This window comes from Gavialis gangeticus, unplaced genomic scaffold (assembly GCF_001723915.1).
Source record: "Gavialis gangeticus isolate Ggan-Ray unplaced genomic scaffold, GavGan_comp1, whole genome shotgun sequence".
Taxonomy (NCBI): Eukaryota; Metazoa; Chordata; order Crocodylia; family Gavialidae; genus Gavialis; species Gavialis gangeticus.
In genome coordinates this window covers 44765875-44780512 of record NW_017729024.1, presented here as the reverse complement: position 1 = coordinate 44780512, position 14638 = coordinate 44765875, and the positions used below count along the sequence as shown (strand labels likewise).

General features: G+C 42.0%; 1 protein-coding gene across 1 annotated transcript in view; it reads left to right on the top strand.

Moving 5' to 3' along the window:
* The window catches only part of MUSK (muscle associated receptor tyrosine kinase), a 106562-nt gene extending 99344 nt beyond the window's left edge, over window positions 1-7218 (top strand). Inside the window, exons 17-18 of the mRNA XM_019517040.1 lie at window positions 2128-6620; window positions 6971-7218. Of these exons, the coding sequence (XP_019372585.1) occupies window positions 2128-2804 (677 nt within the window). The 3' untranslated portion in view covers window positions 2805-6620; window positions 6971-7218. The remainder of the gene's footprint in view (window positions 1-2127; window positions 6621-6970) is intronic.
* Window positions 7219-14638: the final 7420 nt, after the last annotated feature.

Below are 14638 nucleotides of genomic sequence, written 5' to 3'. Positions count from 1 at the left end.
CAGGGGGGTGGGGGGAGGAGGGAATCCTTACTGCCTTTGGGGATTTAAAAATAAAAAAAAGAGGCCCTGACTACTCCCACAGCATTGATTGAAAGGTGTGAGGGGTGCATCCATGCCACTGCACCCCCTCTGGATTCGCCCATGGTTATGTATAACAGCTTGTATTGGTATCCTTTCATAGCCCTACAGTTGTTATATCTGCCTGTACCCTTTGCTTATTTCAACAGAATATCAAGGAAGTTTCTGTAGTGCAGGAATTCTGTAAGCACTCCAGTTTCACAAGAACAAAACTGTAGCAAAAGAAAGGAGAAACAGGAAACATGCACTAAACTGGAATCAACTTGTTGTTTGCTGCTAACAAGTTGGATAAATTAGGAAAAGCCAAAGATGCAGGAATTAAACCATTATGTGTTGAGGGGGTGTTGAGAAATGGCCACGCTGTTGAATATGATTTGGCCTATAAACCTTTCACATACACTGCTCCTCCTTGCCAGATCCAGATGTATTACATTGGGAAATTTTGTCTGTTCTTTCTCAAAGAGTCAAGTGTTAGGTCACAGGCAAGAATTTCATATTTCACAATAAGCAAGATAACAGACTGTTCAATGATAATCATAATAAGGCAAATTGTGACAGTCTGAATGTAAATGCTGTACAGTCTGAACAATTCCATTGTTTTTGGTGGGTCATTGTCAAACATTAGAACAAGAGCAACATTCTTGCCTCCATGTTCACCCTTAACATTAGTTTAATATTGCCATGCATTTGGTAAAGCCAAGTGAATAATCTGGTTTGGAAATGTGTTAACTGAAGAATTTGCAGTTGCCGAATTTTGCAAAGAGAGAAAGAATCTGCATCCTGACTTTCAAAAGAATTCAGGACACCCAATCGCTGCCATTAGGAACAACTGCTGTTTTGGAAATCTTCCCCAGGTTAAATAACTATTCATCTTCATGTTCAAAGGTTAGAAATTGATAGTTTGAACCTCAATGGGGCAAAAATATTATAAAGAGATTTTAGGGGGAAATTACAGAGAAGTCTTAGTGGAAAACTAGAATGAGAAAATTGGCATTAGAATCAGAAGACAGACACTCACATGGAGAAGTCTCAGCATTAGATTGTATGGGGTACAAACTATCTCTTTATTTAGAGTTTGTACACTGTGTAGTAGAGTGGGGCCCTGATCTATGACTGGGGCTCCTAGACAGTAAAGAATTACAAAAAGTAATGCTAATGATGTTAAGGAATATAAGGCACATGCACCTATCTGGTGAATTTAGACTCCAGTCCTTTGACAAGTTCTGTGCAAGTGGCCATCTAACACCCCATGTAAGTCATTGAAGCTCTGTGTATATGCAAGGCTCCACCAGCATAGATCCATTTCCAGGATTAGTTCTAGCTTTTTTAATATTTTTGTTTGTGCTGCAAATCTATTTTTTCTGATGACTCCTGCTTTTTCCCTGCACCCCCATCCACCATTTTGATTCCCTGAAGGCATTTTCAAATATCTGTAATTTTCAGTGACCCTAATTTGAGCTCTAGAACAACACTTTCAGTTTTGCTTGCTGTTTTCAAACACACACAGGTTTTTTCCCCCTATAATTATGCCTCCTTCCCCTTCCTGACTCTTGTGTGTGTGTACAGAAATTATCTTTGTGCACAAATCTGAAGTACCTAATGTGTACAAACTAGCATAGCTTGCATGCAAAACCCTCCAATATTTGTGCTGACACAAATTGGCGTTTGAAAAATTGGGTCACAACATTTTGAATAGGCAAAACTGAGAACAAAATGTTAAAGATTGTTCATTGAAAGCACAACCCCTCTGATCAAATCTGGGAAGCATTTAAGTCAGTGGCAAACCTCCCATTGGTACCAATTTAATCAGAATTTGGCGCTTAAATAAACATCCACCATCCAGATCTGTTGTTCTGTGGTATCAGAGCAAACCAACCAAGCATACTACCTAAGATTTTATTCTCTCCTGGGAGTTCAGTTTTAGAACTTTAGGGGAAGATTTTCAAAGGTACAAAGGAGTCAATAAAAGTCAGTACATTTTGGAGTCTCTTGGTAAGTGTGACTTAACAAAACCCCCAGGACTTATTTGGTATATTTTCTTATTTCCAGGGGTGTGTGCTGTTGGGAAACCAATGTGCCTGCTGTTTGAATACATGGCCTATGGGGATCTCAATGAGTACCTGCGTGACCGCTCACCTCGCAATCTCTGCAGCCTGACACCCGGTAACCTTGACACCAGAGTCCGGCTGTCTAATCCACTCGCTCTGTGCTGCACTGATCAACTCTGCATTGCCAAACAGGTGGCGGCTGGCATGGCTTACCTCTCAGAGCGCAAGTTTGTCCACAGGGATTTAGCCACCAGGAATTGTTTGGTGGGAGAGAACATGGTGGTAAAAATTGCTGACTTTGGTCTCTCAAGAAATATGTATTCAGCAGACTATTACAAAGCCAATGAAAATGATGCTATTCCTATACGCTGGATGCCGCCAGAATCCATATTCTACAACCGCTATACAACTGAGTCTGATGTGTGGGCCTATGGTGTGGTCCTATGGGAGATTTTTTCCTATGGCATGCAGCCATACTATGGTATGGCTCACGAGGAGGTGATCTACTACGTGAGAGATGGCAACGTCCTCTCATGTCCTGACAACTGCCCTTTGGAGCTCTACAACCTCATGCGACTTTGCTGGAGTAAGCTGCCTTCTGATAGACCCAGTTTTGCCAGCATCCATCGCATTTTGGAGCGTATATATGAGAGGGCGGTGGCTGCTCTTCACGTGTGAGCCGTGTACAGCAGTGTAACATTTCACCCCTATTCCCTGCTCTGTTCCTGGTGATTCAGATCAAGCAACCTTCAGGGTAAACAGTAAAGTTAGGCCTGGGTAGCTCACGAAAACAGCAGGAATAGCTAACAGAACTGGCCAGGCCTATTGCGATAACTCAGTCACCACTCCCAAGCTGCAGTTGAATTCATGGGGAGTTTTACCTGAGTGACGACTGCCAAACAGGACTCCAAAGCTTCAATCTGCTAAGCTGAAAAGGGGAAGGGGAAGAGCGTGCCTCTGCCAAATGGGACATTTGGGAGTTTTGCTTGCATTAAGAGAGGATCGTTTTCTTAAGAACAGAAACAGATTGTTTGTGCATCAAAGGGCAAAATCAAATGTCGCCTTCATAAACAGGGTTTATCTTCTAAACCAATCTGCAGTTATAAGGCTTGGACTCCCTTGGGTTAGAGGGAATCTTGGTTTTGTTACTGCAAATTTATTTAATAGTTACTATTCATAATTCCTGAGGAACAGCACCAAGGAAAGCAAGACTTTCTGCTGACCTCAGCTTCCCTTTCTTTTAGTGTCTTTTTGCCTTCCTTTTCATTTCTTTTTGCAGTACTTGGCTTTTATTCCATTTTGCCTTCACTGTCTGCTTTCAGATTTTTTTCTTAAATCTCCTTTTTTATTGGTTTCTTTTAAGTTGTCTTTGATCACATTCATTTCCTTTTAAAAGATATTTCTTGTGCTTTATCCCATTTCTTTCTCCCCATCATATTTCCCTCCTGCCCATTCACAGAGGTAATATCCATACACGGTTACAGCATTAGCCCACCAGTGGCTAATACATGATTCTACAGAAGAAAGTAAATTCCCATAATGCACATAGGCAAACATTTTCAACCTAAGAGGCATGAAGTTAGGCTCATGAATAACTATCTTGATTTGCATAGGTGCTGAACAACCACAACACTCAATTAAATCAGTGGGATTTTGCTCAGTACAGCTTAGTAGAAAGTGAGGGGCAGATTGACTTTCTGCTTCACAGGTCTGCAAGGATGCATGAGGCAGAGTGAGGGAGGAAATAAACTTCTGCCCATCCATCCCTGACTTATTCTAAACCCTGGATGTCTCCTTTTTATGTATCCTGGGTGAAAAGATATCACATAGGAGTAGAGGCCGTGGCCCTATCCATGGGCTGGGGAAGTAGGCCGGGAGCACAGGAGGGAGTACATGGACTTCCCTGATTGAATACAGCAGCAGAAGTACTCATCCAGGATGCTGGATTCCCTTGGAGGGACCATTGCTTCTCCACGATGGAATCCCTCCTTGTGATTTCTGTAGGGGGGTAGTTCTCTATAGCCCCCAATGCAGAGCTGATCCTTATAAGCACACTCAATAAGGAGTTTGGTATTGTGGCCCTTTCAATTTCACCTCACATATATAATTGGTTGAAGAGACAAACAACATCTCAGCAGACTGGCATCACATTGTAAAGAGAACAATTGTAGACAAATGTCCAGCTTGTTTCATCATTATGTCTCACAACGGCAATCTGGGTGGTAGCGTAGAGAAGATAATAATTGCACTGGAGAGAATGCTGGGTGGGAATTTATTAGTCACCCTGTAATCCAGTTAAGCCCTTATGAAATATTTTGTTTGTCTGAGAATTTACACAAAAAAGCACATTCTCTCCATATCTTTAAAGTCATGGTTCAAAGTCATGATTAGTTTCAACACACATACATTTCTCGTGTGCAGAAGCAGCCCTGAAATACCTTTATACCGTTACAGTTTTTGTCAGTGGATGCCAGGTTGTGTAATTCTTGTTAGCCTTTTAATTATAACTTCATTCTCAGTTTCTTGCAACCTCCTGTTGAAGTCAATGAGAGTTCTGCAGGCAGAGAAAGGGCAGGGCTAAGTTTTAACCCCATTTCCTTAATCGCTTTTATTGTCTGATTGAAAACAACAGTGATTATATTTTTCAGGTATTAATCAGAGGGGTTTGGAAGATTTGGCTCAAAATCTAGAGTGATAACATCGCGTTTTGTGAGAGTCTCACAGCTTTGGCCAAGCATGGTCCCATCTGAAGGCAGTGGCAAGATTACCACTGACCACAGCAAGAGCAATTAAACAAAAAAGCCCTAAATTAAGATTGAGGAGATTTAGGTTCTCTTGGCCACTAACCTACTTGGTGACCTCAGGCACAAAAATCAAGCTACTTCCCTGTTTCTTGTGGTATCTTTTATTCTTGCCTCTGTAAAATGAGAATACTGATCTTAACCTCCTTCATTAAACATGTTGGGGGACAAAGGGATCTATATGTTACACTACATTAATCCTAATTTAAATTCACAAAATCACACGTCTTCCAGATAGTGGTGAATATCACTCCTCATGGGAAGTTCCAGAGCAGGGGTTTCAAGTTAATTCTGTAGTGACAAACAAATTCAGTTCTGGTCCATGGGTCAGGCTCATCTATTCCCCTTAGTCTGCAGTGGTTTGCACAAAAATCAAGGGTAAAAATACAGCAGTTAGACTTATTATCAGTTATTATCATTATTCCTTACTAGATCAACCCTTTATTTTTACAGCCACAAATTCTATGAGAAAATACATTCTCCTTTATGAACTCACATTGATACATTTTCTTTTAGGAAAATAGTCTCCTTTAGCATTATCTCCCCCTCCCCACCACCTGCCCATCCTTTTTTTGTTTTTCTTTTTCTTTCATATTCCCCATGTGTTCAGACTTTGTATGTCAGGCAGCAGCTTCTGTCTTACCTCCATTGCAAATGCTTCTATAAGCAAGCGTAATCTAAGAATCTCCCTTCTCCAAAAGTATCAAGAGTGGATTTCTGGAGACCCTGTGCTATGTAGAACTACTCTAAACAGCATAAATACATTTAAAGCTTGAGGGATTTAATATTCATTTTCTCTCTCTGAGATGCTCATGTTGACTTCAGCTGATCTCTTTTACTCTTTCCCCCGTCACCTGATCAAGATGTTCTGAGATACTAATACAATTTTCTTGATACTTTCCTGATCTTACTTGTAGCCTCTAGAGTTAAAAATCCTATAATGCCACATGCTGTACCCTTTCCGCACCTCTCATCAGGAGAAAAAAAGATTCCTACCAAGTTGGAATGACAGCCCTGTTCATTGCACTTTCCTGGCCAAGTCCTCCTCTCAGTGACAGTGTTTCAGCTTCATAAAGGTCAAAGGGAATGTGCCCAAGGGTGTATGAGAGGAGAACTTGGTTTTCCTTGTCCAGCATTCCAGCCTTTGCAATGTAAGAGTGAACCATAAATGTACTGTAGTTAGTGCCCCTTCATTGAAATGCTGCATAGAATGGTTTAACCCTCTTGCATGGGGAAAAGCAAGCTGTTCATAGTAAAACATCTCACGTTCATTCTTCATGGGTGAAATTTAACCCTGTACAGGAGTACAGGCCCTAGGCATCACCTAAAGGATGCCTCCTTTTGAAAGTTTTAAGCAGGGCACAGACCTGGCTCCTGGCTCTGCACTTGGGTGAATTTTGCCCTGAGGGTTTCCTCCTGTTGTATATTTTTCCACCTGCTGTACAGAATTTGCCTTCTGGCAGAGGGTTTTCCCTTCATGTGAGAGTTGTGCTCTGTCAGTGTATGTTCTCCAATTTACTACAACATTTTTGTTTTGGATAGACAGTAGGGCTCTGCTTAAAACAAACTGAGATAAAACTGTTTTGCATTCTCTAATATGGATTGAAGTGTTTTCACAGAAGAGAGCAAAGTATCATGATAGAATTTTCTAAGGCCCTCTTCCAAAGCCCATTTGAGTCCAAGGGAGTCTTCAGTTTCATAGTTTCTAGGGTCGGAAGGGACCTGAGCAGATCATCTAGTCCGACCCCCTGCCATGGCAGGAAGAGCACTGGGGTCAAATGACCCCAGTAAGGTGGTCATCCAACCTCCTCTTAAAAACCCCCAGGGTGGGAGCCTGCACCACCTCACTTGGAAGCTGGTTCCAGACCCTAGCCGCCCTGACCGTGAAGTAGCGCCTCCTGATGTCCAACTTAAACCTTCCCTCCGCCAGCTTGTGACCATTGTTCCTGGTCACTCCTTGCGGCGCTCGGGGGAACAGGGACTCCCCCAGCGCCTGCTGATCCCCCCTAACCAGTTTATAACAGGCCACAAGATCCCCCCCAGTTGATTTAACTGGGCACTGGATCAAAGCCTAAATCAGTAGGGGTAGTTTTGCATCATCATGTTTGCCAAGAGCATCCCTGTGTCAGGAGTCTTCTCTAGAGCACTCATAGTATATATGAAATTTTACTACTAAGGACATATGGTATGAGGTGACCGTCTCGACACAACAAGGGGTGCAGAAATCCACTCATTCATATTTTCATAAATCTTTTTAAAGAGATGTAATAAAATGTATTTTACATGCTTGGCTTCAATTTCTAATAATTTACTGTCTGCAACAGAAAGTTATCCTGGCCAAAAGGAAGAACCCCATACATGTATCCTGGTCTAAATCTTATTGGTCACTCCTAAATCAAACACTTTTGCATAGACCATATACCTGTTTTGTTTTGGATTTATGATCTCTTGAATTTATCTCCTATGCATTTTGTGAATGATGGTTCTGAAGGAGAGCCCAAGACATGATATACATTTCACAGCAAGTTTTGCACACTAGCGCTGACTCTGTAATGCTTGTGTGTAGTATTTTACACAATAAAAAAGTGGATCCTGAAAAGTCAAGTAGAATCCCAAGCAATTAAAAAAAATTCCCCTTCAATTTTATGATTTGGAAACTCAATAAGTTGTCAAAACAGACTCCATTTCACAGCTGAACGTCAGTTTTATCACAACTTTAATTTGCTGTAGCTGAAGGTCAGGGGGCCGACCACTGCTTGTGACCCAGATGCCTTTGTGGTCTACCGACCCTCTGCTGCTGACCCTGCACTCTTGCTCTTGCAGGGCGCCCATCTCCTGTAGTCTGTGCCTACTACATGGCAGATTCCCCTGACCAACAGCTCTGCTGAAGAACAAATCTGGCAGGAAAATAGGGTTGGGGTATCAATACTGTGGAGTGTGGCACAAGAATGTAACAGGATGAATGGTGGGCAGAAGGAACCTATTGGGACATCACTGATGTGAATGGTAGGCAAAAAGGACCCTGGGGACACCTTCTCTGGGGCACTGTGCTGCCAATTCCTCCACTAGGACCCAACAAGCTGGACCTGACCTGTGGGCTGTAGGTTACTAACCTATGTTAGGGTGCTCAAGCTGGGACTAGTTAGCAAGGACCAATTGTACTACTGTCTATCAAATATGGTTCTTTTTCTGTATTTTACTGGCATCAAAAAGGGTATTTCAACTAAGTTTTGTAGGAACAAACCAAGTTTTTTCTTAACAAGTGGAATGGTTTAAAGGACCAGACAAACAAATTGTGCCCTCCCAGACTTATGCTAGCAACAGCCATGCTAGCAAAGTGAGGTATAAATCAGAACTGAAGTGCTCCAAGCTAGTCAAGAATGACTGATGACTATCAAGTGCTTACTACTGCAAGGTGAAACAAAGCTAAGATGGGAGGCTACTAAAATACCCAGGGGTTGATTCACCTTTATACTAATGCCACTGTATCCTAGAAAAAACAGTGAAAAGGGAGCCTCCTCTACATAAGGAAGAGGGCTTATTCTTACCCAAGATTCCTAGAAATGTCTTGGGTCTGAATGCTGATCTCACTTGCTTTAGTCTATATCAGGAGTAAATCTATGGCATAAAGTTAAAGTGAATCTGCTCTGTATAAAATGCAGCTGAACAAATAAATTTGCAATAGAGAGTTTATCCAAAACATCTTTGCCTCTTTTTTGGGGGGGGCACAGACATACATATGCAGGCAACTGTTGCTTGCACACATCCATTCTGTGCAACTGAAATTTAAAAATAATTTTGTCCTTAAGTAAAACTATTTCTTAGATATTATTAATCAGGTAAGACAGGAGGTATGTCTCTCCCTCAGTACTTGACATGAAACACAAACTGTTTGGCTGCAGCAATCTTTCTGGGGCACTTAAAATTAGCTTTTGCGAATGCCATATGGATGTGTGCAACCCTGAGATGTCCCAGTTATAAGAATCACAACCCTTTGTGAAGGGCCACAGATGCATAAGATGAACAATCCCTATGTTTTAGGATGTAAATTAAATTTTAAAGGTTCATTGACCTTCTATAGAAGGGTGGATCTCACCATCTGTGAAGATTTATGTCAATAAAAACCTGAATGTTCAAGGAAAGTGAGCCCAGCCAAGCTGAATTAACTTTTGAAAATGCAAGCTAAGTCACAGAAATATTTTCCTGCTTTGGTTTGACTTCTGTGCCTACTTGCAGTACATGTACCATGAACAAAGAACTGGACTACCTTCTTTCTTGCTTTAAAGACAAATTCAAGCTCACTATAAAAGAAACTGTCATTCTTGCACCTAAAATCTCTGAAAAAGGAGATGTCTTACACGCTGTCCCTAAGGTGCTACCCTGCCCTACCTTCTGTCTGACTTCAGGCTAACACCTCTCTACATAAACCTAAAGGAATAGTAAGGACTGTTCAAATGGCTAAGGGTAGTTAGACCCTCAGCCCCGAATAGCATTTTGAAAATTTAGGTATACTTCATAGTTTCTAGGGTCGGAAGGGACCTGAGTAGATCATCTAGTCAGACCCCCTGCCATGGCAGGAAAGAGTCCCAACGACCCCAGCAAGGTGTACATCTACTTATTTTTCTACCATTAACTCGATGGTATTAATAGGAGCTGAGGTCCTAGGGATGAGTTGACAGATGATGATAAAAGTGTTTGCTTCCTGCCTTCAGTAAAACCAGGCTCATTTTGGGTGTTTAAGTGGATTTGTTGCACTGGGGGTGGGGTGGGGGGGAAGGGGAGGAAGGTACCCAAAATCTCTGGTTGCTTTTGAAAGATCTGCTATTCTATCCTACCTGAGTTCCCATAGAGCCTTCACCTCTGTGATACTCAAATACTTTCCAGGCATGGATGAAGGAATCTGCCTGCCTGTATGTGGCTTGTCCTCCCCATCACTTTCCCAAGGTGAACTTTGTCAGTAAGGTTTTTTTCCTGTCCTTTTTAATGGATATTGCTTTTCTGTGTTTATGTAGGAGAAAGAAGACAAAAGGAAGCCTGCCTTGTACCCAGAGTGTAAGGAGCATGTCATATGCAGCCTGGCCTGGGGTAAAGCCACTGGGGAAGGGCAGGAGCTAGATCCCAAGTTATCAGATCCAAAGGGGAAATCCAGCAGCAGATTCCAAGTGACAGGCTGGGTCAGGGTTCAGAAGTCAGACACCAAGTTACCAAATCCAAGGGGAATTTCCAAAAAGCTACAGTACAAAAGAGCAGATCTGAGCCAAGCAGAAGCAAGGGTCAGAAAACAAAGAACACATGGTCACCAAAACAGATTTTCAGACAGAAGTGTTGGCTGACCTCTAGCCAGCCGGCCACACGTAGACTTAAATGGGGATGCTGCTACCCCCAGCCACCAATCGGGTGGCCAGCTGGTTTATCAGGTAGGGTGGGACTACCAGGCAGAGCCTCAGTTAGGGTTGGCCAACTAGGCAGTTAGCCCTGGCTGGGCTGCCTGTTAAGGTCCCTTGTTGCAGGGTTGTTGGTTGTAGCTATGTTGGTCTAAGGACATAGGCAGACAAGATCTAATAAAAGATACCACATTTACCCAAAAAACAAACTAAATAGTAGGAAAATTTGTTCTTTGCAAGCTTTTGGGCACAAGAACCCTTCTTTAGGCTTTGGGAGACTCAGCAGTTCGGGACCCAAATCTCCCAATGCCTGAAGAAGGGTGCTTGTGCCCAAAAGCTTGCAAAAACCTTTTTTCCAACTATTTAGCTGGTCTAATAAAAGGTATCACATCTACCCAAAGGACCTTGCCTGTTAAGGCAATGAGGCTTCTGAGGGTCCTCTATGCTTCGTGTCTTTGAAAATCTTCATCCTGTTCCTTCCAATTATTATTTAAGACTTTTTTTCCCAATTATATTTACAAATTGGAATCGGGTCTTCAGTCCAGAGAAATTTAGGCTTCTTATTGCTCCATTACACTTGACTGCTCAAGTCTGTGAAGTCCAAGGAAATCTGGTTTTCCAGTCACAGATGGTTGGAAAAATCAGAGGGCTTCAAGGATTCTGAAAGGCCAGCTCCAGGATCCTCCTCTCATTAACATAAAAACCAATGGTTAATTTACAAACATTTCTTACAATTGTAGAGCTTCTGGCTTTCCTCCAAAATTTCCAACAGCAAAGGGGAATTTTTCACTGGAACTTACTGCCAAAAACTTTCTTTAAAAGTTTTTATATACATTCCTGTAGTATTTACTACACAGGGCTTCCCTGAAACTGACTTATTAAATAGCAAACACCACCTTTGGTAATAATTGTCTGCAGGACTTTTCCTGTATGCAGTGTACTGAGGCTGCTGCCTGGAATAGAGATTGCATTTTATATTAAGGTCCATTTATGTTTCTGATACTTTGCTTCACATTTCCAACCCACATTTAAGACTAAACTAAGCAAACGTTATATCAGCAGCCGACAGCCAGAATTTTCTAAGAATTCTGACATCACTAACACCCTCGTCATTTCATAATAATAATAATAATCTGAGCAAATATTTGAACACTGCTTGCCTTTCTACAGATTTGGTGCAAATCTAATGAACTTTATAGGCCAATGCTTCTATTTAGTGTCCAGGATGGCTGCACTCTATACACTGAACCAGCATGTGCAAGCCTGGAAAGATATTTATATGCTTATTTGCTGTCCCCCAGGACTCTTATGTAAATGAGATGTTATAGCTCATGAGTTTATGTAGGCAGGAAAACTTTTATGTAAACAAACAACTTCGAGGAAGAGTGGGACTGTGCTGAAAGGAGATGCACTGAATGAATGAAAGAAGGTCATTCACTCGCTGGAAGGGTGAGCTCATTCAGGGCTAAATTTATCTTCTTATTTAAAACCATATTAACTTCACAGGCACTGATACTAGAGAACAGGGAGGCTTTAGTTACAGTGAAGACTGTGAAGCTTCCAACACCTTGCTGAGAATCAGGAGGACGACAGAGGATCTCTGTGCGGGAAGAACAGTGGGGAAGTAGAAGTTCTTCATTTGAGGAACGTGATGTTTCCTGCATGGCTAAAATGCCACACTTACATCCTCCTCTTAAAGGAGGCAGTGCTCCGATCTACTTACAGTCCTATGGTGCTTAATTTTTATTATTTATATTGATGTATATTTTCCCCACGCTGCAGACCCACTAGGCTAGACACTGTACATGCAAAACAAAAAAGCAGTCTCTGCCCCCAAAGGACTACAGTCTAGGTAGAGGTTTCAACTCGGTTCATAGAGCACTATGGGTCATAAGGCTGGAATTTGGATGTCAGCACTGTTATCAAGCATATTGTTTAATAAAGTTACAGCTCTCACCAGGTTTGTATGGCTCCTCCCCATTTGGAAATCTTTCCTGGTATGAACCATACAAAATGTTCAGAACAAAAACCTTAAGCAATGCAGAGATGCCTGCTTTTGGGTGTCATTACTTACTCAGCCCAGGTTTATTACAAGGTCTGCAATCCTTTGGGCTGAATTTAGGCTTTGTTTCAAGCAAAACTGGGCTGATTTTCAGTTTGGCATCAATAGTATATTGAAGGCAATAGTCTTACACTAGCAAGAGACTATATTAGATGACCTAACAGTGACACATCTTCCTGGTGAAAGTCAACAGCAAGGGTTACTAAGGAATCCTTCTTTCTCCTATGATTTTACAAAGTATAAAACTTTTTAAAAATATAGTCATGAAGGGACGCTGCTCTAGATGCTATGGTATCTTTTTCTTCCACTTTTTAAAACTGTACCCAGGGGTGCATGACACTTTATGATGAGAAACTGAGAGCTATGGGACTCTTCAGCCTGGAAAAATGCAGGCTCAGGGTGATCTGGTGGCCACCTATAAGTTTATCAGGGGTGCTCATCAGGATCTGGGGGAATGCCTGTTCACCAGAGTGCTCCAAGCGATGACAAGGTTGAACAGTCACAAATTCCTCCATGACTGTTTCAGGCTGGACATAAGGAAGAACTTCTTTACTGTCCGAGCCCCCAAGGTTCGGAATAGACTGCCACCAGAGGTGGTTCAAGCACCTACCTTGAATGCCTTCACGAGACATTTGGATATTTATCTTGCTGGGATCCTATGACCCAATCCTAGGACCCCTGCTGACTTCCTGCCCCTGGGGTAGGGGGCTGGACTCAATGATCTTCCGAGGTCCCTTCCAGCCCTAGTGTCTATGAATCTATAAGTGGCATTATACTCTGGGTGAGACTCACAACTCCAGAGGTAAATGCACATTTTTTTTAATTCTAAAAAACTAAGATGAACATTTACATTCCTAACCTCTGACCCTGTAAAAGTTAAAGGACATATATTCAAGTACAAAGTAGTCCTATTGATTTAATAAATCTACTTATTATGCTTGATGTTAAGTGTGTGTTGCAGTGTTTTGCTGGATCAGGGCATAAGTGTGAAAAAATGTTGATTTATAAAGATCACACATACAAACTGTGGAATGGCTGGCTAGGCTGCAGGACTGTAGAGAAGGATCTGGGGCTACAGATGATAAACTGAATATGAGCCAACAACAAAAAGCCACCAGCATACTGGGTGGTATTAGCAGGAATGTGACTTGCAAATCAAGGGAAGTAATTCTTCTATTATTCAGCATCGGTGAGGCCTCACGTGGAGTACTGTGTCCAGTTGTGGGCCCCATACTTCAAGATGGATGTAGATAATTTGGAAAGAGTCCAGCATAGAGCAATAAAAATAACTAGGGACTTGGGAGGCAAGATTTATGAGGAAAGCCTGTAAGAGCTAGGATAATTTAGTCTGGAGAAGAGAAGACTGAGGGGTGATTTGATAACAGTCTTCAAATACCCGAAGGGCAATTATGGAGAGAATGGAGATGGGCTTTTCTCTGTGGCTGTGGGGGACAGAACAAGGAACAATGGACTGGAGCTTCAGCAGGGGAAATTTAGGTTGGAGATTAGGAGACATATTCCAACTATGAGGATGGTCAAGTATTAGAACAAGCTCCCTAGAGAAACTACAGAATCTCCATCCCTGGAAGTTTTCAAGAGCAGGTTAGATGGACACTGGGCTGGGATGGTTTAATCTGGGATGATTCTGCCAAGGGGCTAGACTAGATGACCTCATGAGTTCCCCTCCAGCCTACGTTTCATGAATGATCCTAAAACATCCATGTAGGAACAAAGGTGAAATACAGTATTTCTCACCTAGCACTTCTTCCATTTGGTCACTGGATGTCAGTTGTTAATCCCTGGGAGAAAGAGGCTGGCTTCAAAAATTGTGTGGATAAATACAAATTCTCCAGTTCCAAATACTGCAACCATCTATCTAAAGAACTAGCTTTCTATGCTCCCTTGAGCAGGCTTGTTTCTACAGAACATAATTTATCCACAGATGAATGGCTGTTTGGATAGGAAGGCAGCTCCGCTTCCAAGCAAGGAAAGCAGGTAATCCCCAAAGCCCTCGGTAGAACCATGACCAAGAATGAACATGCACTCCAACATCTACACTAAACCCTGACAAGCAATCTCCAATAAACCTGTGATACCCAATGGACAGCAGATGTTCTGCTGGTACCCTGGAGTAACTGCACTTTGGCATATCAAGCTATTATCCATTCCTACCTACTAAATTCTGCATTTTCTGGGAAGAGAGAAGCAGAGTGGTAATTTATGATTAACCCGTCATCTCTTCCTCATATAAAGGTACATGTGCAT